At 37.8% G+C, this 27,050-nt stretch overlaps 2 protein-coding genes across 2 annotated transcripts in view; both read right to left on the bottom strand.

Moving 5' to 3' along the window:
• Window positions 1–476: 476 nt before the first annotated feature.
• On the bottom strand, window positions 477–16,172 carry LOC107772434 (protein TIC236, chloroplastic-like). Its single transcript, XM_075251443.1, has 10 exons — window positions 15,756–16,172; window positions 15,518–15,583; window positions 15,277–15,408; window positions 13,627–14,451; window positions 13,132–13,412; window positions 12,442–12,698; window positions 5,893–6,131; window positions 5,545–5,736; window positions 4,782–5,054; window positions 477–873 (listed from the first exon to the last, which is right to left on the bottom strand). The coding sequence occupies exons 1-10, from the start codon at window positions 15,942–15,944 to the stop codon at window positions 727–729; spliced, it is 2,601 nt and encodes an 866-aa protein (XP_075107544.1). The 5' UTR covers window positions 15,945–16,172; the 3' UTR covers window positions 477–726.
• Window positions 16,173–22,842: 6,670 nt separating this feature from the next.
• The window catches only part of LOC107777328 (protein TIC236, chloroplastic-like), a 45,765-nt gene continuing 41,557 nt past the window's right edge, over window positions 22,843–27,050 (bottom strand). The window contains 1 exon segment of the mRNA XM_075251440.1: window positions 22,843–23,252. Coding sequence (XP_075107541.1) covers window positions 23,106–23,252 — 147 coding nt within the window. The 3' untranslated portion in view covers window positions 22,843–23,105.

Raw genomic sequence — 27,050 nt, 5'->3', positions numbered from 1 at the left:
TTTATTTATTAAAAAATTAACTAAGAACCGACAAATAACAATTTTAAAATTGTAATGTTGGGCCCGTATACATGCCTTTCCTCATCTAGTAAAAAAATACAAGGTAAGGCTGCATCCAGCAAGACCCAATGAGGTTTGACCCCTCGAAAATTCCGCACATAGCGGGAGCTTAGTGTACAGGGCCACCCTTACTTCTAATGTAGCCGAATTGCTGGTGAAAATAGTGTGGGGGTATTGAAACATATTTTTCAATGATTTTTCGAAATCAAACAGGGCAAATGCTTGCAGCTTGTCATGGTGGCAGCAAAGAGAGAAGGGGAGGAGAAAGTATTGTCTTGGTTGCATCTATCTACTCCTTTGAACCCAAGGTTCTGCTCACACCAGAAGATTGAACAAGGAATAGCTTAGGGGTCAGTAAAGAGATGCTGCTATGGTGCTATGTATGTCCTTCAACTCAAAATTATTTGGGATGAACAAACTGATAATAGTCATCTTGCATATATTTGAACCAAAAGTAAAATTTACAACCTATAAACATGCTCATTTGTTCCTTTTTCTGAGCAAAGAATAACGGAATTTCCAACTAATTACATCATTCAGATGCTGCAATGAAATCTGCTTTACTAGTAGTTTGCTGGTGGGTGACAAGGCGAGTGAAGGTGTTTTGTTCTAGATTCCTAGGCTCCTATAACAAGAACAAAATATTTACAATGTTGAAAACCTAAGCTAGTCTTGTGATGTTGTTGAATATTCGAATAGAAGACGTTTGGATGGAGTAGACTGTAAAAGCACCTGGAGCCGGCTTGTGAGCTGATATATCAAAGTCCATTGCATTGCCATCTCAGAGTCCTTCATCTGCCTTACTACAGAGGCCTGAAAAGGAGAGTAGAAATGTCTTGGTTAATGATAAATTGGTAGAATCAATTAACATAGAACTGAGTATCACTTAAATAGAATATTTGCAGATAAAAGGGGATTTACAATATTATCTCAGAGTATGATTAACATGATGTTCTCCAACCCTTGCACTTTTCAACCCAATGCCAGAAAAAGCAGCACGAACGACCAGAAGATGTTAAGAACATACTTTTTATGGCCCCACCAACGCAACAGTAAGTTCAAGTGATTCCACACAAAAACACTAGAACTGAATGATGAATTAGCTATTCAGGCTTTCTTTGCTCATTGTCTATCAGCTTAAGAATTTGGAGTATGACGGCTATCGTAGATAATCATAATCCTACAACAACTAGGTGTGCTGCTTTTGCCATGTGAACAGCTAGAAACATGTGACGATATGTGTTCCAAAGTTTCATTGTACTCACAAGTCGTTTGATAACCTTTCTACTAAATAACAACAAAAACAACAACCCAGTATAATCCCACAAGTGGGATTTGGGGAGGGTAGTGTGTATGCAGACCTTACCCCAGGGTAGAGATGTTGTTTCCGATAGACCCTCGGCACAAAGAAGATGAAATGCGACAATAGAATAATAACAACAACATAAACAGAAAGATAGTACTAACGAGCTAAGAACCAAAAAATATACCTGGAAAAGCAATATCAATAATCAGTGCAGTGACAAGGTCCTAGAAAATAGTAGGAGCACAACATGTACCTAGCATACTAAAACACGACACTGACCGACTAGACTTACACACAGAACGGAGTAGAAAAATGCTCAACTACCTACTAACCTTCAACCCTAATGCCCTCTCTCCATACCTTCCTATCAAGGGTCATGTCCTTGGTGAGCTGGCGTCGCGCCATGTCCTGCCTGATCAACTCTCCTCAATACTTCTTAGGTCACCCTCTACCTCGTCTCATACCCGTCAGAGCCAACTGCTCGCACCTCCTAACCGGGGCATCTAGGCTTCTCCTTTGCACGTGCCCGAACTATCTAAGCCTCACTTCCCGCATTTTGTTTCCATGGGAGCCCCGCCTACCCTCGCCCAAATATCTTCATTCTTAATCTTATCCAACCTCGTGGCCTGCAAATCCATCTCAACATCCTCATTTCTGATACCTTCATCTGCTGGATATGGGCAATCTTGACTGGCCAACATTCTGCCCCATACAACATGACCGGTCTAACCACCGCTCTGTAGAACCTGCCTTTAAGTATCGTAGGGGCAGGTTGGATGAAATGGAGGTTATCATCTAGCATTTTGTGTGACATCCTCGTCGATCTCCCCGTTCCCCTGGATAATCGACCCAAGGTACTTAAAACTTCTTTTCTTGGGGATGACTTGTGAATCAAGTTTCACGTTGATGTCCACTCTCCCCATGGCATCGCTGAACTTGCACTCCAAGTACTTAGTCTTAATCCTGCTCAACTTGAAACCTTTAGACTCAAGGGTCTGTCTCCAAACCTCTAGCCTCTCGTCAACACCTCCTCGCGTCTCATCAATCAGAACTACATCATCAGCAAATAACATACACTATGACACCTCCCCTTGAATATGGTGCGTCAGTGCGTCCATCGCCAGTGCAAATAAGAGAGGGCTGAGCGCAGATCCTTGGTGTAACCCCATAACCACCGGAAAATGCTCCGAGTCTCCTCCTCCTGTCCTAACCCGAATCTTGGATCCATCATACATGTCCTTAATCACACTAGTGTATGCTACCGGAACACCTTTTACCTCCAAACATCTCCAAAGAACCTTCTTCTATCCCTCTAGGTCAATAAACACCATGTGTAAATCCTTCCCCTTATCCCTGGACTATTCCACCAACATCTGGATAAGATGGATAGTTTCCGTAGTTGAACGACCCGCATGAATCCGTATTGGTTCTCAGATATAGACAGCGACCTCCTCACCCTCGCTTCCACCACCCTCTCCCACACTTTCATAGTATGACTAAGCAGCTTGATAACCTTATATTTGTTACAATTATGGATATCACCTTTGTTCTTGTACAACAGAATCATCGTACTCCATCTCTATTCCTCTGGTATCTTCTTCGTTTAAAAATAACATTGAACAGCCCGGTCAACCACTCCATGCCAACTCTACAGACATACCTCCAAAATTCAATCGGGATCTTGTTCGGCCTAGTCGCTCTGCCCTGTGAGGGTCATGGGGGCCTGGAGGAGCAATGGAGACGCTAGTGTTATGTGGTCGATGATGTCGAACTGTATTAGGGAGGTGTTAGCGGTCTCAAAGGGTTACTCTGGTGGGTATAAAGGAGATTGGTGGTGGAATGAAGAGGTTCAAGGAAAAGTAGAAGCAAAGAAAGCGACATACTTGAAGTTAGTGGAGAGTACAGAAGAAGAGGAGAGAAGAGCGAACAAAGCAAGCAGGGGCGGCTAGAGGGTGAAACCACTAAAGCAGGGGCCTTAGGCCCAGAATTTTAGGGGCCCCAATTTTTTTTCCAATTCCTATCTGATGTCCGATATTTGATTTGGGACCTTGAGTAATTCCACGTACTGTGTAAAGTCCTTTAATTTGGGAACCGCTCCTTAGAAATAATTTTTTCATTCCCATTACTCTAATCGAATACCTCCGATTAAGGAAGGAAATATCCTATCTATCCCACTACAACACTACTTCTGAGGTCCCAAATTTTTCTGGAAAATATTAAGTATTTCAAATTAGAAAAGTAAAATACTTTATATAACGAAAGATTACATTTATCATTAGAAAATTAGTAACACACTTTTAAACTCCGTTTTATTTGTTTTTTTTCCTCAGGTTTCCATCATTGCAACAGGTATATTCAAACATCAAAAAGTTATTCTGATATAAAGTTATCAACTTCTTGAATCGGGTTGTATTAATTAAGATCTGTTACATGAAAGATTAAATGGCTTATGTAAAAAAAAAAATTAAATTTTATTCTAAAAAGCTAGAAAAAACTTCAAATAAAAGTATATAGGATTTTTTTTTTAAATAAGGCATTTCATTAAAGTTTGACTTTAGGCCACCAAATTTATTGAGCCGCCCCTGAAAGCAGGGTATAAGAAGGCTAGGAAGGAGGCGAAGCTAGCGGTCACTTATGCCAAGAATGCAACGTTTAGTCGTTTGTATGAAGAGTTGGGAGACAAAGACGGGGACAAAAAGTTATTTCGGTTGACCAAGGCGAGAGAGAGAAAGACTCATGATTTGGATCAAGTGAGGTGCATCAAAGACGAGGAAGGCAGAGTTTTAATGGATGAGGCTATGATTAAGAGGAGATGATAGACTTACTTTCATAAACTTCTGAATGAAGAGGGGGACAGAGACATTGTGTAGGGTGATTTGGAGCACTCCGAGAGAAGCCGTGATTTTAGGTACTGTAGGCGCATTAAGGTTGAGGAGGGCGTGGGCTCTATGCGTAAGATGAACATGGGCAAAGCGACTTGGCCGGACGAGATCCAACCTTTCTACTAAATGAAATCTAAAAAGATGTAGTTCATCTACCTCCTCTAGTTTGGACTAGATTGAATATACAGTGAATGATTAATTTGTTCTGTCATAAGTTCTGCTCATCATTGAAAAGCGAAATATGTTCTATTAAAGGTTCTATTTGTGTCCTAAAAAAGGACTCAAAGGAATCAGTTTTTTCATGATGTCCAGAACAGAAGTTTATAGTTTCATTTACTTTCACATCAAAATCATCTTTAATTGGACCAGTGGCCTCCACTTATGATGCATATAGCATCCATCTTCTGAAATTCTCAACAATATTAATGCTAATGTAATTTATCTTGAATTATAAAATCGTTTATGGAAAGATCAAGCACAGAATCCACTGACCGGCAAAATCAGAAACGGAAAGAAGAAAGAATAATTCTAACCTGGAGGCGCTTCCCTAGTTGAACTTCAACCTCTGTACCAAATGAAATATTGCTGGCCAGAGACTTCAGAGGATCAACACTGGGATCAACAGAAAGCAAGTTGGGGATCTGTGGTGCATAAACTAGCCTCCATCTGGCCTGTCCAAACTCTCCTTTCCCCTCTATTCTTGGCATCAATGTTTCAAGTGTTGCAGTGGCAAGCTTCTTAAAAGCAAGCTGGCCATCACCTTCTAAAATGGATTCAGCTAATTGACTCTCGAAAACTCTAGCAGCCTGTTCAGCCAGAACCGTTTTAAGTTAGTTTAGCCATGTATCAATACATCTCTTGAGCCACATTTACACAAATATTTAGTTGTCCATATAGATATTTGTAATTGTATTCTGCAGTTTATCCCAAAAGCATTAAATATTTGAACTCAAGTATTCAGTAGCGCAGGTGAAACATGAAAGCATGGATGGATGGAAGGATATTGGCATGTTCATTCATTTAAGATCCACCAGCAACGCACGCCAAAGTAATACGATTCTTTAGCTCACTGTAAAATAAACCACTAGAAAAATTGCTTTTGTTTCCCTCCCCCAACCCCTTTCCAACTCATTCTTGTGGAAGCATGCTCGTCTATTTAACCTTTGCGAAATTTAAGATTGTCAGCATCCAATTAAATAAATTTCTAAATAATTTAACGTAAAAAGTTCGCCATCTTTTCATTGTTGTATTATTAGATTGATTGCATTAAGAAAACATTGGCATCAAAGTGACAACCTCAGTAGGTGACAAGACATCTTGCTCCACAGAACGCGTTGATGTGACCACTAAATTATCCTGCCATTTGCTAGCACGACTTTGTATCCTGAATTGCCACTCTGATCCAACCAAAGCCAAGTCTAGCGTTGGGTCAAGTCCATTATCAGGCTCAAATTTGGCTATGTTTAAATGATCTCGCTTCAGTCTCACCTGGATTTGAAGACAATAAAGATATCAGATGAAGAGAAAATGGAATCTCAGAATTCCACAAGGAGCCTACACCCACCCAAGAACAAAAATAAAAATAAAAAAGAGAAAATCAACTCAAAACTTGCCAGGACGAGAAAAGAGTTCAAAAGGTTTAACCTGTGTTGCAACAAGATTGACATCTCCATTCTCAAACATTAATACGCCTTTAGGCTTTATCCACTTGGGATGAGCAACACCATTTAACTCAAGTTCTCCACTAACAGCAAAATTGAGAATTAGAGGATAAACTATCCTCAGTTCTGGTCCCAGAACAAGTTTCAGGTCACTGAGGCGGATATCCAGCTTAGGTTTGCTCTCTACTTGGACGCTTTCCTTAATATCTTCAGCATCTTTACCTGCATATTACAAAAATTGGATTTAACATTCGTAATAATGAACCCAGCAATATCACCTCATCTTAAGCAAGAAAGTCAAAAAGCCATAGGCAACTGCTGGACCATTTGATGTCAAGTTTTGACGCCACAACACGTGAAAATATTCCCACATTTTCTTCAAAACCAAAGCAAAACACCTTGGGAAATTGAGACAGCAGTATATCTTAGTACATAGTTTTCGAAACCAAACACAGGTGTTGGGCTCCAAATCCAACTTGGAAAACCCAGTTGATCTGTGAGATTCTCGGTTTTAGTTTCTGATTTCCAAAATTTTGAATTTGGTCCCATTTCTTTTTTTTTTTCACTTAGGCTTTCACATTTATAAACTGAATTTTCTTTTGCTTACCGGCTGCATGAGCCTAATAGCTGAACAGCCCTTCTCCTTTTTTCTATTCAGCTATTCAAATATAGTTCTTTTTTTAGCAAATAGAGATATTTTCTGATCATTCTCGTAACTATTAACATATGAAAGCGTCTACAACACTTTAAGGTATTGATAAATGGACCTTGGGCCTAACTCAACCCCAAAAGCTAGCTTATGAGGTGAGGGTTACCCAAGACCATATAAGGAGACCAAGGACCTCAAATCCCACCGATGTGGGACAACTCAACAGGTATTAGTGATAATCTATATTATATTAAAAGCACGAAGGCCCTAAGCGAAATGTCGTTCGCCTTTTTTATCCTTTAAAAATAGAGTTCACACGGGACAAAATAGTCATTTGATTATCGTCCTAATATTTAGTATTTTGAAATCTATTAAAATTTTAGTTACTAAATCTTTCCACGTAGGAAATTCTAATATTAAGGACTTTAAATTTGAGTCGGATTTTACCTTATTTAATTGTGCAACTATTTTCCTTAAATCCAATACTTTCACGTTTCTAAGGTTTTCAATATTACAGATTGTTATTAAAGCTTCTTTTTTTAACGCTTTTGTCTTCATTTTGAAGTAAACTTCAATTTAAATAGCAATATGTTCATAAACAGATATATGAAAATTAAATACAAAATTAATTTGTTTTGTGGTCTGCTATGTAATTATGAATTTGCCACGATTTTAATGATGTAAAAACTAAGAATCCTGCTTTTCCTCTTTAAAGTTTCCTAGAATTATGATCGTTTTAGTTAAATAGGAATCATTTGGAAATCATCTATTGTTACATATCGTTTTATAATTTATCGTATCGTACTGTATTGTATTGTACTGTTTCGTTTTACAAATATAATGTTTGGATAGATTGTGTTATTTTCCATCATTTCATGATATCACACACCAGCGATATAAAGAATAAACTTACAATATTATAAAAAAAAAGTATGATACAGGTAAAATTATTATATAAAAAGGTAGGGTAAATGATAAAATAAAATTATTTAATAATAATGAAGGGTGAGATTGAGAGAAAAAGACAAGGTAACGACGCGACCATACCAAATTGGTCGTTACATAAAGTGGCACATTTCGTCGTTATGTAACGAGAAATTTAACGATACAATACAATAAAATTTAAGTAACAATCAAAACAAATATCGTATTTAACATAACAATACGATACAATACAATGGGTAACAACCATCCAAACAAACTGTAAGTTTTTGTATATTTCTTTTTTCTTTTGTCAGAATTATTTTAAATCATATTTAGACTAAAATAGATGTTTGGTAATAAAGTTAGATAGAAACGACTTCAACTTTTTCTAGAATTTATGACCTTAATAATCAATAAGAACCTTTATTTCATTGCATGGTAATGTTAGGAAAATCCTTTCCAAATTTTCAAATTTTAACACATAAGAATCATTAAGCAATTATTGGAATTCTAATCTTTCGTCGACTTCCTTTTGTTTAATTTTCATTCTAAATTAAATAATAATAAAATTGTTGTGAATATATGAAATATACTGCATCCTACGTGAGAATATCAGTTGTGTTGATTCTAATTTTTCACACGTGGACAAAGAGTTAGGTGATTTATAAGTTTACCTTTAAAAATAAAGTTTACATTGGATTACAGAAAGTACATTATAAAATTATTATTTAATAAATTTCTTAATATTTAAAACTTTTAAATTAATAAAATTTTAATTATTAAACCTTTTCTTATTTGAACTATATAAAAACTCCTAATTACTCGAAATTTTTTTACTTTTATTTCTTTTTTAAACTAACTATTTTTTTACCACGTTCTTTTCTTCTATTATTTTTTAAATAAAAATTAATGTTTCCAATTTTGTTAAAACTTCTTAATGGTCGTGTTGATTAGAAGATGGTGATAATAAATAAATTTAACTAGATTGCTGCAAGGAGATCAAAATTAATTATCTATTCTTTTGTATATTTGGTTGATGATACTAAGGATATATACTAACTATAAGACCATGAATCGATTAAGACTTTAGTATTTTAATTTTAAATAAATTAACATTTAAATTTAAAGTTTATAGTATGAATTTTCACTCTATATTTTAAAGATCTTTTGATCTTATATAATCGAAAATTTATTTTATTCTAGAAAAAAAATTAATTACTTCACCATATATTAAAAGCAGTAAGAAAAAAACATATATTAGAAAATACTGAATTAAAATACTTTATTTCCCAGGCAATACCTTAATTTACTATAATGCATATTTCCTTAATGACTTTTTTTTGGGATAAAAAAAAGTTTGTTACATAATTTGACTTTAAGAAAAATAGAAATTAGGTATGGAATTCGTCTCATAGCTAATGGAAATTTTCTTTTGATAATCTGTCACTAATCCATAGCTAAAGTTTACTTAGAAATTAATATTTACTGTTTAGCTACATAATTTATTTGTCATAATTTTTTTAGTTGCTCTGTCTAAAATACATATTACCTAGACAATTATTTTCATTTTAAGTTAAAACAAAAGAAGGATAAATGATAGATCACTAAGTTATCAAAATTATCTTGATTGTTTTCATGCTTAGCTAGGTCATCTTCTATTTTGTTGACTAAATAAGATCAATATTCATCATTTTCAAGAACTTATATTTTTAAAATTTATATTATAACTCATACACATTATTTAATAATATTTATGTAATTTTAAAATATATATACTTATTGATATAGGATACACGCGCATTGCGCGTATCCTAAAACTAGATTTCAATATGATCAAACATTATTATTTAGAAAATTCCCTTAATAATAATAATTATTCTCTTTAATGTTAAGAATAAATAATTAAGTCCTAATTAACCAGAAAAGTCTTTGATTTTACTAATTTGTAGAAAATCCAAGTCATTCTTTTTAAAATTCATCATATAAATCGGTTATAGGTAATTGTTAAAAATACAAACATTATACAATAAGATGAAGCATTAGAGACAAAATATATTCTCAGTGAGTTGTCATTACTTATTTTTCTTTCTTTCGATATTCATTTAAACAAATGACAACTCTCTATATTTTTCTACGTACAAAGTTACTTATTGTAAAATACTATCTTAATGTAGGCATTTTAAAACTTAGTATTTGATAATTTCATTTACTTGTTCTTCTTGTACATATATTTTATTGATTGATGCTAAGTATTGACGCGAAATACACGTGCAATGCACGTACACTAAAGCTAGTTTTAAAAAAAATTATAACCCAAATCCAAACAAGACTTTCCCAGAAACAAACATAAACTGACTCTTTTAAAACCACCTCCAAAACCAGGCATTAGTGCAGCTAGTCAGTAATAACTAAAGTCCCTAAGAGCTTTTATATGTGTTTCGTTGTGAAAGTGACTATTCAAATTGAATGTTCTCCATTAGCAAAAGAGAAGAATTTGGATTTCACATAAATGCTAAATCTGGCAAATATTTTTACCCAAAGATCAAGCATTTAAGAAACACTACAATCGTTAAGGTCAATGAATTGCGTTTAACAGTGCCTTCTGCAAAGCATCAGACACAGAGTTAAGTTTGGACATTACTCTTGTAAGATCCCTGTTATCCGTAATGAGGACAGTGGTTTATATCACATAGAAAATAGAGCGTTAAAGACATCAAACACTGCTTAAGATTGACCATATCATAAGTCAAAAATACAAGAAAATGATAGCTCAAGGGTAAACTTAGTAATGGTGAAATATTGGGGAAATTCTCCATTGATTAAAGTCATTCTTCACACTTCTAAGATGGTATGAAGCATACACATTTCCAGAAAGCCGACATATCCTATGAGGCCTTTGTGCTTACACCTCGTCAACCAATATAGGAACTGTATGAAATGTGTCGATCATATTCAAAATCTTGTTTATTGTCGAAGATCAGAAACATAAAGATTTTCAGTTCACGCATCAAGATTGGCATGCCCATTGTAATTCATTATTGTCCCCTTTCCCAGCCGCACGTCTTCTTTCAAATCCTAATACAGAGTCTATGTAGTGCTTGAATAGGAGGCAAAAATATTGTAGTTAATATCAAAGGATAATAAGGGTTGACTGTTTTGTATTGTGCCACACAGTTCAATCAATTATTTATAAATTAAATATCACTGATCATAAGTATCTGCCTAATGTTCCTAAATAAGAGCAGTTTTCATAGTCTATATAAACACACGTGAATAATATTATTTGAGTAATGTGGACCCTTAATAAGTTATATATGGACTGTTAGCAATAGCAAAAACAGCTATAGTTCAATCACAAAATAATTGGGTTGGAAATATGAATCCTCTATTATCCATTCCGCTCCATTTGGGCATGTTAGTGACAACCTCCAAGTTTAGAAAGAAAAAAAATAGCCACACGGCCCTTTCCAACACTTGGCTTCATTTCCTAATGCTCTTTATGGTCCTATAGACTCCCTTTACAAACTAATCTTTTCTTTAATTTTTTTTTTTATAAACTGCAAAAATAACTTTGTGGCAGATGCACAAAGTCTGACCTTCATTAACTAACAGCAATTAGCAAGTATTTTCATTTATAACATTGTTAAAGACTCGATTGGAATGTGCTCAAGTCCCGAAGCTCAGTAACCAGGTCATGTGCTTTGCCTCACTTAGGTGGGGCTAAGGTGCTGTGCCGTGTCCCTCGCTACCCATGGACCCTGTCTTTAAGAAGGTGACACTAGACAATAAACACAGTTCGCAAACTGATATATTAATAGTGAAGACGACACTGTGGATGAAGTATTAGTCACTAGGAATTATGAAACTAAATATTTAGCATATGAAACTCACCCATCATTTTCTTTAAATAAAAAATTTAAAATAGTTTTTTAACTTAATTTCCTATTTCACCCAATTATAGTTTTTTAATTTTAAAATCCTTTTCCAAATAATCATTGTTTGCGTTTAAAGTTATTTTGTTGCATTATACTATTTTTTTTCTTCATTAGTGCCTTCTGTCACTAAAGCCCACGCTTTGATTCTAGCGTGTGCTTGTCCCAACGTATTTTGGTGCTTTTCTACGCTTTTTGCTTTTGACTACTTCTGTAATTATGTAGAAAATTATAATAACTAAATCTGCTAGGATATAATTCTTATACTTGAAATGGAGCACCAAAAAGACTCTTATACTTGAAACGTGGTAATTCTATCTATTATTTCATTTTTGGGAGCTATTGCAACTGAGTCCACTCAAGTCATGAATCATGGAAAAAGGACTTTGATCTCAAAGTCAAAATCCCTTTATGACAATGATGTGGGAGGATGGATGTGCTTAAAATGAACAGCTCATAGAACTTTCAAACTTTAAAGAGAGCAAACCAAATTGAGATAAAATAGAAGCTAAAAGAAATAGAGCTGAAAAAAGATGAAGACTGATATTTTATTTTTGGGGAAAGAGGGAAGGACAATCCAAGTGTAAAGTTCCGGCTCAGCCACTGCACATCCATGCAAGGATATATTTGTTGTTGTTAACAAATGATATACACATGTCTTCATTTTTCCAAAACAGCAAGCTGTTTCGATATCTGGTTCTTTCCACAAACTAACATCAAGCAGGCTCTCATCAAACATGACACGATATTTTTATATCAGTATATATATAACATTTCAATACTAGTCAGCTTAGGCTCAGCCCAAGGGCAATTAGTTAATGCACACCGAATCATGCTAAACAGTGTGAGCTAATGTTTAAAAAGCTTTAGTTTGACAAATCATCAAGTTGACAATCAAAAAGCAATGAAGTACCTACCACGTAAATAGAACATCTGGTTCAAGCAAATAGCCTGAACTCAACCAGGATGCTCGAGTAAATTGATGAAGAAACCCAACTATATAGACTAAAGTTCATACTGAAATTACCTGATGATTGATTGAACTGAATGCTTGAAGCAGCAGGCTTTAAACTGAGGAAGCGCGAAACATACTTTGATGCAACTATACGATTGTAACCTCCAGCTGGAAGTCTTGATTGATCGGATGTCTCTCTATTGAAAGGAGCTGTTCCACTACCCTTGTCGTGTGGCAGGTATGCTTCACCATGACTCAGCTTCATCTTCCCGGAAATGTTTGGTTGCAATATGGACCCACTTATTTGCAATTGAGTATCAACTTGCCCGCTTTTATTTCAGAGATCAAGTTTTAGAAGAAAAGAAGAGATGATAAGATTCAAATGTTTTGCTTGAGCTAAAAAATTCAAAAAGGAAAATAACTGAAGAAAATAGGAAAAGCGGAATGTAAAATGCAGTACAAGCAGTGTAATGTCTACATAGACTCATCAGGAAAGCAGGAAATGGTTTTTAAAAAGAAAACCCCAACATAAGGTGAGCAAAGGAAATACTCTATGTCGTTTAAAACAAAGACTTGAGAAGATGGAAGAGTGACTCGAAGCAGAGAGAAAGCAAGTCAACAGGCTGAAAAGTGGGCCTAGACAGATGAAAACAAAGACTTTAACAATTTGCTTGTTAATGCACCTAGACAGATGAAACACACAGAATCCTGCATAGTCACACATTTAAATATTTCCTATAGATAAATGCACATAAAATATACCTCAAGATATTCTTAGCTCGTACTTCCAGAACTTCACATTTCAAATCAATTTTATCACCATCAGATGCCTCAACTGTTCTGAGTGGCAAATTTCCCTTCACGGAAAGTTTTCCTTTTCTGCTTACCCTACCTTCCAATGAACTAATACTTAGTCTGTTTGAGTTCACTAGAACTGAGCCACCAAAGTTGGTCAGAGGTTTACGAAATACAGGTGAAGATACGGTCGCCCTATGGAAAGATGCAGATCCATCGAGTACTGGTTGTTCAACGGTACCTCTAACCTGTATGTTTGAACAAGTGACGTATATCAGCACTAAGAGAAAGGGAAACAGATACATAATAAAGTGCAACTCCCGATTTTCTCTCTCTCTTTTTTTCTTTCTTCCTTTTTATTTTTTTGAAAATCAACTTTTACCCAACTTGAAATAGTCTGTTGACGCTTCACACTTTCATTTTGACATTTCTGCATGTAATCTAATAAGTAAGTAACCCTACCTGAAGCACAACTTCAGCATTTCCATGGAGCCAGTTTGCATATGGAGACAAAGCCGTCAACAACATCATGCCAGAGTCTTTAATATCAGCATCAATCCTGACTTCCCCGGCATCAAGTAGGTTCCAGTTCAACCCCTTAAGGTTTTCAGCTAGCTGAGTGTCCCAACCCTCCTCATTTCTCTCTCTGGAGCTTCTTTTATCACTAGCTTCATCAACAGGCGCTTTGCTCTTCTCCGCACCCCAACTCCGAACCCACAATGCTTCACTTTTGTCCCTTTCTGAATTATCTTCCTCCAGAACATTATTTTGGACAAAGGTCACAGGAACACTTCCTTGAACGTGTACATGACCATTTTGGATGATTGGTTCAAATTTTGCATTGAACAGGAAACGGCTGGTTGGGGTTAGTGAAGCAACAATTTCAGCTCGACCAAGCTCAATACCCCCAATGGCACCATCTAGAAGCCTTACTTGTACATCACATTCTGGTTTAGCAAGATTTCCTCTAAGATCACCTTCCATATGCAATATGCCTCTTATTGGAGACAGAAATTGCCGCAAAGAATGAACAGCTTCAGTGGCAGTTGATTCAATAACCTGAACCAATGTAGGAACTAAACTAACAGGAAAGTTTAGAACAGCAAAATGTAGGTTAGTCTTTGCTCCAAAGAGAGTTCCATCTGCATGTATCGTGGCATTATCCTTTTGAATAAAGATTCTCTCAAGACGCAAACCATCATCATTGCTGTATGCACCAGCTGCCAGAACACGCTGAGTCTTATAAGCACCCCATTCCCATTCCTCCCCATGAAAGTCGAACTCGGCCTAGAAGTTACAGAAATCAGGACAAAAAGTTAACAATAAGAAGCAACCTGGAAGTATATTGTTCAAACATCTTATGCTGTATTGTAGGCATTAAAATCATTTCAAAAAGCTATAGCTACATATCAACTACATGTTTCTTGAATTTCGCAATCCTACTTAAAAGAAAATATCTTGAAGGGGAGCCTTGGCGTAACTGGTAAAGTTGTTGCCATGTGACCAGGAGGTCACGGGTTGGAGTCGTGGACAACCTCTTGCAGAAATGCAAAGTAAGGCTGCGTACAATAGACCCTTGTGGTCCGACCCTTCCCCGGACCCCGCGCACAGAGGGAGCTTAGTGCACCGGGCTGCCCTTTTTATTTTATTTTTACTTAAAAGAAAACATCTGAGAGGTTTGGCACTGTTTCCACAGGAATAGGCTCCATAACTGTCACACCAAAGGATGGAGTCCATAGCCCACCCTAATAAAAAATAGATCAGGTGGGGAGGCAATTAGGTTAGAATATTTGCATGTAATACAACCAGCAAATAGGAAGGCTAAGGTCACAAGTGTAGAATAAAAATAAAGAAGCAAAGATTTGCATGCAGATTAGGGATGGAACCAGAATATATTTAGCTAAACAACCAGCTCAAACTTAAATTTTAACACAAAATCAAAATGCTACAGCATAATAACTTTTAGCAGACATCTTTGGAAATAGACTGAATCGCACTATTCTATTGAGTTTTGTGGCCATAATTAAGGTGGGAAACAATATATTGCAATGCAAAGACAAGCAGGAATATTCCATATCAGAAAACCATGACTGAAATGTAGACTTATTTTACCATTGTGTCTCCGTTTCCTCCACCACTTGCGTCTAAAGAGCCGCTCCAGTGACCCTTAAGTTCAGCTAAACCAGGAAGATTGAATTCTTCAAGGATAACTTCATCTGAGAGAGTAGAATGACCCCGGATTTCCTATGTTTATTGCCATCAAGAAATGAAAATTTCCATTAACTGAAAATCCAAGAGTAGCAGAATTAGCAAAAGTTTCCAAAACCTATCATGGTATTTTTTCGATAAGTACCTCGAGCAACTTCTGGAGGCTTTCAGTATACAATCCGATTGAATGCAAACTTTGGATGAAGAGGTCCTACAAGCAAGTAAAAAAGAGGGTTAAAATTTTTATTTAGTGGAATCATTATTTGTATTTAGTGGAAATCATTCTGCAACCAATTCAACCAATTCCATGCCCTCCAATCCTGTCTTTTTTCATTATTTCTTTACGAGAAACAGATAATTTCATTATTTCGTTATTTCATTACCTTTGACCTTGATTGAACAGCAGGGTCAGAACTTCTAGAGAGAAGCCTTGCAAGCGGAAGCATCTCAGCAATCTCAGCTCTTGGAACCTCAAGCCTCATTCTCCATCTACCCATGGAGGATATAACGCTACCCAGATGTCCAGTCATTGCTCGGTGAAACAAATTACCTCTCTCCTGGCCAGATGGCATCCGATATCGTGTGCCTGGCAGTACATATTCACCTTGAAGCTCATATTTACTATTGCTTTGCTCCAAAATGGACTTCTCAATGGTGATCTAAGAAACAAGGTATCAACCAAATTGCATTACTAAAACTTGGTACTGGTAAAACCTTAATCATGATACTGAAATAGATAACATAATTTGTCATTCTACATCAGTAATAACAACAGCACATATAAGAATATGCATTCCATAAACCACACCATTACACAGCTGAAAGGAGTTATCCCCTTTTTAAATAGAAGAAAGCAGACAGTTTTCTGTTGTCATTGAAATAATCCTTTTGAGCAATAAAACAAAAAGATATGATATATTAGTACATCAATCAGAGGTGGACCTACTCACAGGGTAGAGGGGTCACCAACCCCCAGTAATCTCGGAAAGAATGTACGTATATATATATATATATATATATATATATTTATTTTGGTTGGCACTGCAACTCACAAAAGTTGGGCAGCTGCATTGGTTTGTTTGGGGTGCACAGATTGACCTTTAGCATGCTAACTTGGGTTCAATTACCACTGCAGCATTCGCCAATTTTTTTTTCTTTGTAGCAAGTAATTGATATGTCTATGTTAAAAATAGTGGTGCCTCTACCACTTTCAAATTTTGGGTCCGTCTCTGACATCAATGAACTAGCACTTAAATATAACCGTCGCATGATTTAGGAGATTTAAGCTTCAAGCCTTTATCCATCACATAAAACAATTACCTTAAAGTTTTTAGAGCCTATGAATTAAGTAGGTTCATCTTATCTAAAGCTTACACTTGTCAGACTTTAATTATGCCATCAAAACATTCACATATGTAGAGGTGGATCCAGAATTTGAACTTGATCGTAGGACCTTTAACTCAAGCACTGAAGTGAACTCACTGTACTTTTGAAATTATGGGTTCAAAATCTAATATAGCTGAAATTTTGTGCTTTTTCACATATATAACTGTGTTCCATGTCAAAAGTACTGGGATCGGTTGAACCGTAGCTCAAAAGCTACATCTGCCATTGCACATATGAGAAGTATTCTTTTACGTAGTGGGACAAATGCAAACTGTTTGATGGTCTGATGAAAGGTAGAGTAAAACCATGAAATTCACTAGCTTTACTACTTTCTTTCAACAAAGTTGTTAATAGTCAAAAAAAGAGGTTAGAGATCATTTGGGAAAACATCTGGGAATTCGTTGACCACAGGGATTGATTGTAAAGTAGGCGTTTTCGCCTCCGTATCCCTAATGCGAACGAGATGATAAATGTAACCTTTTGAGATCATTTTCCTTGCCTTAAGATAGGAAATAAACCTACCTTTCGGTGTAGCAATGTTCCCTTTCCATTCAATGACGGGTTCACCCGGAAATTGGAACCTAACCATCTTCGTACGACAGTCAACATTTGCATAGCATGAGGCCAACCAGTCCATTCCCATTATCACATCAAAATCAACCATTTCTAACTCAAATAAATTTGCCGAGGTTTGACAACTACAAATCATCACAGTGCAACCTCTATATACCCTTCTAGCAATCACAGAATCTCCTATCGGAGTAGATACCGCGAGGGGTTTACTTATCAATTCAGGTTCAATGCCAAACTTATTAGCCACAAAGGGTGTAACATATGATAATGTAGATCCCGGATCAATCAGCGCATATACATCATAAGAAAACACAGATATAATACCTGTAACAACATCTAGAGACGACTCGAGATCCTGTCGACCTACTAGAGCATAGGTTCGATTTTGAGCACCACTCGAACTCGGCACTGCACCTCTACCACTACCACGACCTGTCGACTGCTGAAAACCCCGTGCTGGAGGTCGAACTGATGAGGAAGAACCAGACACAGATCCAGTCGGCTGAGCCATACCATCCCCTCCTCTATTAGGACAATCCCGCATCATATGGCCAGGCTGCCCGCACGAATAGCATGCATCAGAACCTCGACGACACAGTCCAAAGTGGGCCTTGCCGCACTGATCACAATGTGGTGTTGGGGGTCTCATCTGACTAGTATCCCTGTGATGTTGCGAGCCAGATGCCCGCGAACTCTGACCTGGACCAGAATAGGATCGATCATATCGAGGCCTCTGAAACTGTGGAGGAGCACTAGCTACAGGTGGCGCCGGACTCCTCGAAAACTGTGGCCTGATGCGGCCTCTGAAGTCATCAGAATACCCTGCAAATCTCGCCCTCTTATGCTGGCCTCTATCCTGCTCCCTAACTGCCCTCTGCTGGCGCTTACGATCCTCTAGGGTCTGGGCATAAGCTTGAATACGGGAAATATCCATGCCCTCCACCAAGGAGGCTGTCGTACACTCATTTATTAGATGTGGTCCCAACACATTCACGAACATATGCACCCTATCACTCATCTCGGCCACCATATGGGGAGCATACCTTGCCAAAGAATCAAACTGCATACTGTACTCTCGCACACTCATATTACCTTGTCTAAGGTTCAAGAACTTATCAGCTCTAGCTCGTCGTATCTCAACTGGCAAGTAGTGACGAAGAAAGGCCTCAGAAAATTCCTTCCACACAGCTGGAGGAGGGTTCGGACCCCTGGATCTCTCCCAACTATCATACCAGAGAACCGCTAAATCCCGTAGCCGATAAGAAGCCAACTCTACTGCCTCTGTATCACTAACATGCATAACCCGAAGTGTACGATGAACCTGGTCAATAAAAGTCTGTGGGTCCTCTTTCGGGTCTGATCCGGTAAACACTGGAGGGTCTAAATTAATAAAATCACGAACTCTTGTACTAACTGGTTTCTCAGCAGCACCTGTATTCTGCCTCTGAGCCTGAGCAGCTACCAAGCTAGTCAATAACTGCAAAGCACTCTGCATATCCTGGTCTGGAGTGCCAGACGGAGGAACTGGAGGCGCTGGGTGCCTTCTAATACCCTCTGGAGGAGATGGAGTAGATAAGGTATGAGAGGGCATCTCACTTTGAGCCTCACTTTGTCCTGCTCTGACTTGGGGCACCTGACTGGTACCCTCTCCCGCTGCTGTATCAAGCCGTCTACTAATCGTTTGCTTCCTAGTCGAAGGCATCACTGAAAAAAACAAGGTGAATATTAGAGACGAACACTTACGACTCAACTCTACGCACGATCTAGATTCAGGAAGAAGGTAACAACCCTAGATGTCATGTAGCCTCTTGATTATAAATGTGGCACGCTACACATCCATAATCAAGACTCTACTAGACACGGCTCATAGACAACCCCTAGGACAGACTTGCTCTGATACCAAGTTTGTCACGACCCAAACTGAAGGGCCATGACTAGCACCCGACCACACTTGCCGAGCACCAACATACATTTCATCTAACCTTCATTATTATCTTTTAAGGCTGACGAAATCAATATAAATGGTAGACCTAGATCATGGACAACCAACAATAAAATATGACGGCATGAACATACATAGCAGGGGATGACCAGACAATCAAGAAACTACGTATAAGGTATGAGCTACCACGCTACTATGAAAGACTATACAACAAAAACTAGCCGACAAGGCATACCAAACTATACATGAGCCGACACCTGTCTATGAGCCTCTAAAAGAACATAAGTGTTGCAACATAGCCGGAACAGGGCCCCGACATACCCATAATGTCTATAACAAAAGTTGCATACCAAGACCAAGGCAAGTCCGGAGAAGGGATCTCGCCAATCACCTCTGAACTGGACAGTCTACTGTGGTGGGGGAGCTGCACCTGCCTGTCTATTAGGACCTGCAGCACGACATGCAGCGTCCACAAATAAAAGGACGTCAGTACGAATAAAGTACTGAGTATGTAAAGCAAGGAACCATAAATACGATCAGTAATGTAAGCAAGGATAAAGAATATACAACCTGTAACATCTTAGTACCTCTGAGGGCTACTTACATGAAATGCATGATACATATGTATAAATACATAAACCTTTAAAGCATTCGCCTCTGTGGGCATCATCATCATCATATCGTACCCGGCCATAATAGGCTCGGTAGAATCGTACCCGGCCACGTGGAGCTCGGTAAAACCCAACTGATCAGTGGTTGCACAATAGGTGCCGTACCCGGCCAACTATAGCGTGGCTCGGTAGAGTAAAATAGATACATATATATAATGCATGCTCGACTCATGGAATCACATTCTAAACCTTTCGGAGTGACGTAAGGTCGGTATCCTCTATACACGTTATTAGGACTAACTCTTCACTATGAACCTTATAAGATTTAGGAAGTACGAACAACATTGATAACATAAGAATAAGAGAAGTAACATTAACATTAATCGTTCCATAAGAGGGAAAACAATGTAAGTACTGCTAGCTTCTAAGAGTAGAGTATCTTGGAAGCTCGTTCATTACATTATGTACAATCGGAGTCGTGCAAAAGAAGGAAAGCGATAGCCTCACATACCTTGTATATACTGCCCCAATCTCAAGCTATGAAATTGTCAAAACTCCTTAGTCTACAATAAGAGAAACGATACTATCGTTATCATTTAAGCGTCATAACTATTATGTATCGACCACAACCTATTTTACGATAAAACGGACAGCACCTCCCCCATATATATGACCTCACACCATTCAAAACGGTCACCAAACAGCCCAAACAACATCAATAATAAACATATTGAGCCTCCCAAAATAGTCCACACACAGCCTAATCACTTCATACATACGACGACCACCGTAGTCGTGTAAAACAACCTGGAAATGTTACGGATAACTATCAGCCCATAACCCTACATATATATGGTGTTTATCCACACCCTTCCTCCTCCAAAACTCCACAAGATAGTAGTAAAATACGCAGCCCAACAACAACGCAAAACAGTCCACAAAACAATAACATTACTACCAAGCCTTTCGATATATATCTCACAAGTTCTATCTTCAATGGCTTAGCCGCAACTTGGATAATCTTAAATACATATAGAGTAAGAGGTTCCTTACTTTTATACAGAAATAACAACTCCAATTTGACCTTAAATTTCCATGAAATATCCCTCCAATGCTGCCACAACAACAAAAAAGCGAAACTAGCGATCAATTAATGTTTTTCGGCACTAGAATCACTTTAGAAGGCTTGAAATCACCTAGGATTGATATTAAGAACATGAGGGAGTATTTACAGAACATAAACCCTTTAAAACAACCTCCCACACGAGCTGGAACGACACAAAAATGAGCAACAACAAGAAGAACAAGAGACTTACTAGCGCCACGGAATTCCTGACACTTGATTTGTGTTGTTTGCCCTTTTTTGGGTCTTGAATCTTGAGAGAACCTTGAGAGGATGTTCCTAGGGTTCTAAGGTCTGAAAATAGTGAAAAGAAATGACTTAAAACGGGTTGGAGTCATCCTATATAGGTCCAAATATCTTAAACCGACTTAGTGGGCCCCATAGAGAGGTGCTTGGCGCAGTCTCGCGAAAACGCGAATATCTCTCTATTCCGAGATCGTATCGATGAACTGTTTAATGCGTTGGAAACTAGACTCCTAGATCTTTAATTTGGTTGGTAGATCACCCCGTAATTCCTTGTAAATTATGAGAAAAGATTAGAAACATTTGACCCAATGTTTAAGTAAAATTATGAACCTAAGTTGCGACAACTTTTGTCGACTTTTGTTTCATAACTCGTTTGACTTCAAGACTTATGATACGGATATTATATGATTAAAATACCTTAATAAATGACCTCTTGAGTGTATTAAGCACCGCTAGATTACCTGAAAATACGAGTTACAACATCCTTGATTCGTTTAACTTCTAATACTGGTTAATCACCCTTATACACTCTTGTATCACTTAAGACCAATAGGATTGACTTCTTATCATCTAAAAGATAATTCCTTCTTGGATTTATGTTAACTAATATATGGCATGAACTAACACATGTGGATATGGGTTGTAACATAAATATTAGGACTTTTTACTTAATTCAAATAATGAATGATTTAATGATAACAATTTTAGTTGATTTTGAATTCCTAAATATTAGGAAAATAGTTTAAATTACAATTTTATCCAATATGAATTCTATTTTTAAAGGGTAAAAAAGGCAAACGACATTTCGCTAAAGGCCTTCGTGCTTTTAATATAGTATAGATAGATGACACTTGTAGCTTTTTAATGTATTCTCTTGTAAAATATTCAAATACCGTGGGGAAATAATACCATTCATATCAATTTTTCAATTTGATGTTTGTGTTTGACATTAACCGAAGGTTAAAATGGGTATTATAGCACGTACTCTTTTTATGTTAATTGAAGCAACTTAAACGAGTTATAATTTGTAGCTTAATTTTATGTAAATTATTAAAATAAATTAATTGTAAATTGTGATCCCCAATATCATTCTCTATCCATGATTAAATGCATATAATAATGATAATTTATTTATTAAAAAATTAACTAAGAACCGACAAATAACAATTTTAAAATTGTAATGTTGGGCCCGTATACATGCCTTTCCTCATCTAGTAAAAAAATACAAGGTAAGGCTGCATCCAGCAAGACCCAATGAGGTTTGACCCCTCGAAAATTCCGCACATAGCGGGAGCTTAGTGTACAGGGCCACCCTTACTTCTAATGTAGCCGAATTGCTGGTGAAAATAGTGTGGGGGTATTGAAACATATTTTTCAATGATTTTTCGAAATCAAACAGGGCAAATGCTTGCAGCTTGTCATGGTGGCAGCAAAGAGAGAAGGGGAGGAGAAAGTATTGTCTTGGTTGCATCTATCTACTCCTTTGAACCCAAGGTTCTGCTCACACCAGAAGATTGAACAAGGAATAGCTTAGGGGTCAGTAAAGAGATGCTGCTATGGTGCTATGTATGTCCTTCAACTCAAAATTATTTGGGATGAACAAACTGATAATAGTCATCTTGCATATATTTGAACCAAAAGTAAAATTTACAACCTATAAACATGCTCATTTGTTCCTTTTTCTGAGCAAAGAATAACGGAATTTCCAACTAATTACATCATTCAGATGCTGCAATGAAATCTGCTTTACTAGTAGTTTGCTGGTGGGTGACAAGGCGAGTGAAGGTGTTTTGTTCTAGATTCCTAGGCTCCTATAACAAGAAGAAAATATTTACAATGTTGAAAACCTAAGCTAGTCTTGTGATGTTGTTGAATATTCGAATAGAAGACGTTTGGATGGAGTAGACTGTAAAAGCACCCGGAGCCGGCTTGTGAGCTGATATATCAAAGTCCATTGCATTGCCATCTCAGAGTCCTTCATCTGCCTTACTACAGAGGCCTGAAAAGGAGAGTAGAAATGTCTTGGTTAATGATAAATTGGTAGAATCAATTAACATAGAACTGAGTATCACTTAAATAGAATATTTGCAGATAAAAGGGGATTTACAATATTATCTCAGAGTATGATTAACATGATGTTCTCCAACCCTTGCACTTTTCAACCCAATGCCAGAAAAAGCAGCACGAACGACCAGAAGATGTTAAGAACATACTTTTTATGGCCCCACCAACGCAACAGTAAGTTCAAGTGATTCCACACAAAAACACTAGAACTGAATGATGAATTAGCTATTCAGGCTTTCTTTGCTCATTGTCTATCAGCTTAAGAATTTGGAGTATGACGGCTATCGTAGATAATCATAATCCTACAACAACTAGGTGTGCTGCTTTTGCCATGTGAACAGCTAGAAACATGTGACGATATGTGTTCCAAAGTTTCATTGTACTCACAAGTCGTTTGATAACCTTTCTACTAAATAACAACAAAAACAACAACCCAGTATAATCCCACAAGTGGGATTTGGGGAGGGTAGTGTGTATGCAGACCTTACCCCAGGGTAGAGATGTTGTTTCCGATAGACCCTCGGCACAAAGAAGATGAAATGCGACAATAGAATAATAACAACAACATAAACAGAAAGATAGTACTAACGAGCTAAGAACCAAAAAATATACCTGGAAAAGCAATATCAATAATCAGTGCAGTGACAAGGTCCTAGAAAATAGTAGGAGCACAACATGTACCTAGCATACTAAAACACGACACTGACCGACTAGACTTACACACAGAACGGAGTAGAAAAATGTTCAACTACCTACTAACCTTCAACCCTAATGCCCTCTCTCCATACCTTCCTATCAAGGGTCATGTCCTTGGTGAGCTGACGTCGCGCCATGTCCTGCCTGATCAACTCTCCTCAATACTTCTTAGGTCGCCCTCTACCTCGTCTCATACCCGTCAGAGCCAACTGCTCGCACCTCCTAACCGGGGCATCTAGGCTTCTCCTTTGCACGTGCCCGAACTATCTAAGCCTCACTTCCCGCATTTTGTTTCCATGGGAGCCCCGCCTACCCTCGCCCAAATATCTTCATTCTTAATCTTATCCAACCTCGTGGCCTGCACATCCATCTCAACATCCTCATTTCTGATACCTTCATCTGCTGGATATGGGCAATCTTGACTGGCCAACATTCTGCCCCATACAACATGACCGGTCTAACCACCGCTCTGTAGAACCTGCCTTTAAGTATCGTAGGGGCAGGTTGGATGAAATGGAGGTTAGCATCTAGCATTTTGTGTGACATCCTCGTCGATCTCCCCGTTCCCCTGGATAATCGACCCAAGGTACTTAAAACTTCTTTTCTTGGGGATGACTTGTGAATCAAGTTTCACGTTGATGTCCACTCTCCCCATGGCATCGCTGAACTTGCACTCCAAGTACTTAGTCTTAATCCTGCTCAACTTGAAACCTTTAGACTCAAGGGTCTGTCTCCAAACCTCTAGCCTCTCGTCAACACCTCCTCGCGTCTCATCAATCAGAACTACATCATCAGCAAATAACATACACCATGACACCTCCCCTTGAATATGGTGCGTCAGTGCGTCCATCGCCAGTGCAAACCACCGGAAAATGCTCCGAGTCTCCTCCTCCTGTCCTAACCCGAATCTTGGATCCATCATACATGTCCTTAATCACACTAGTGTATGCTACCGGAACACCTTTTACCTCCAAACATCTCCAAAGAACCTTCTTCTATCCCTCTAGGTCAATAAACACCATGTGTAAATCCTTCCCCTTATCCCTGGACTATTCCACCAACATCTGGATAAGATGGATAGTTTCCGTAGTTGAACGACCCGCATGAATCCGTATTGGTTCTCAGATATAGACAGCGACCTCCTCACCCTCGCTTCCACCACCCTCTCCCACACTTTCATAGTATGACTAAGCAGCTTGATAACCTTATATTTGTTACAATTATGGATATCACCTTTGTTCTTGTACAACAGAATCATCGTACTCCATCTCTATTCCTCTGGTATCTTCTTCGTTTAAAAATAACATTGAACAGCCCGGTCAACCACTCCATGCCAACTCTACAGACATACCTCCAAAATTCAATCGGGATCTTGTTCGGCCTAGTCGCTCTGCCCTGTGAGGGTCATGGGGGCCTGGAGGAGCAGTGGAGACGCTAGTGTTATGTGGTCGATGATGTCGAACTGTATTAGGGAGGTGTTAGCGGTCTCAAAGGGTTACTCTGGTGGGTATAAAGGAGATTGGTGGTGGAATGAAGAGGTTCAAGGAAAAGTGGAAGCAAAGAAAGCGACATACTTGAAGTTAGTGGAGAGTACAGAAGAAGAGGAGAGAAGAGCGAACAAAGCAAGCAGGGGCGGCTAGAGGGTGAAACCACTAAAGCAGGGGCCTTAGGCCCAGAATTTTAGGGGCCCCAATTTTTTTTCCAATTCCTATCTGATGTCCGATATTTGATTTGGGACCTTGAGTAATTCCACGTACTGTGTAAAGTCCTTTAATTTGGGAACCGCTCCTTAGAAATAATTTTTTCATTCCCATTACTCTAATCGAATACCTCCGATTAAGGAAGGAAATATCCTATCTATCCCACTACAACACTACTTTTGAGGTCCCAAATTTTTCTGGAAAATATTAAGTATTTCAAATTAGAAAAGTAAAATACTTTATATAACGAAAGATTACATTTATCATTAGAAAATTAGTAACACACTTTTAAACTCCGTTTTTATTTGTTTTTTTTTTCCTCAGGTTTCCATCATTGCAACAGGTATATTCAAACATCAAAAAGTTATTCTGATATAAAGTTATCAACTTCTTGAATCGGGTTGTATTAATTAAGATCTGTTACATGAAAGATTAAATGGCTTATGTAAAAAAAAAAATTAAATTTTATTCTAAAAAGCTAGAAAAAACTTCAAATAAAAGTATATAGGATTTTTTTTTTAAATAAGGCATTTCATTAAAGTTTGACTTTAGGTCACCAAATTTATTGAGCCGCCCCTGAAAGCAGGGTATAAGAAGGCTAGGAAGGAGGCGAAGCTAGCGGTCACTTATGCCAAGAATGCAACGTTTAGTCGTTTGTATGAAGAGTTGGGAGACAAAGGCGGGGACAAAAAGTTATTTCGGTTGACCAAGGCGAGAGAGAGAAAGACTCGTGATTTGGATCAAGTGAGGTGCATCAAAGACGAGGAAGGCAGAGTTTTAATGGATGAGGCTATGATTAAGAGGAGATGATAGACTTACTTTCATAAACTTCTGAATGAAGAGGGGGACAGAGACATTGTGTAGGGTGATTTGGAGCACTCTGAGAGAAGCCGTGATTTTAGGTACTGTAGGCGCATTAAGGTTGAGGAGGGCGTGGGCTCTATGCGTAAGATGAACATGGGCAAAGCGACTTGGCCGGACGAGATCCAACCTTTCTACTAAATGAAATCTAAAAAGATGTAGTTCATCTACCTCCTCTAGTTTGGACTAGATTGAATATACAGTGAATGATTAATTTGTTCTGTCATACGTTCTGCTCATCATTGAAAAGCGAAATATGTTCGATTAAAGGTTCTATTTGTGTCCTAAAAAAGGACTCAAAGGAATCAGTTTTTTCATGATGTCCAGAACAGAAGTTTATAGTTTCATTTACTTTCACATCAAAATCATCTTTAATTGGACCAGTGGCCTCCACTTATGATGCATATAGCATCCATCTTCTGAAATTCTCAACAATATTAATGCTAATGTAATTTATCTTGAATTATAAAATCGTT

This window comes from Nicotiana tabacum, chromosome 1 (assembly GCF_000715075.1).
Source record: "Nicotiana tabacum cultivar K326 chromosome 1, ASM71507v2, whole genome shotgun sequence".
NCBI classification, from domain to species: domain Eukaryota; kingdom Viridiplantae; phylum Streptophyta; class Magnoliopsida; order Solanales; family Solanaceae; genus Nicotiana; species Nicotiana tabacum.
This window is presented reverse-complemented; position numbering and strand designations above follow the sequence as displayed.

What these genes read in the sequence shown, in the direction of transcription:
- LOC107772434 (XM_075251443.1), bottom strand. Translation starts at nt 15,944, where the DNA reads ATGCCATCTGGCCAGGAGAGAGGTAATTTGTTTCACCGAGCAATGACT. An exon ending in CGAGCTAAGAATATCTTGAG is followed by an intron (nt 12,699 to 13,131) that starts GTATATTTTATG and finishes CTGAAATAAAAG; the next exon opens with CGGGCAAGTTGATACTCAAT. An exon ending in ATGTCTTGTCACCTACTGAG is followed by an intron (nt 5,055 to 5,544) that starts GTTGTCACTTTG and finishes CTGGCTGAACAG; the next exon opens with GCTGCTAGAGTTTTCGAGAG.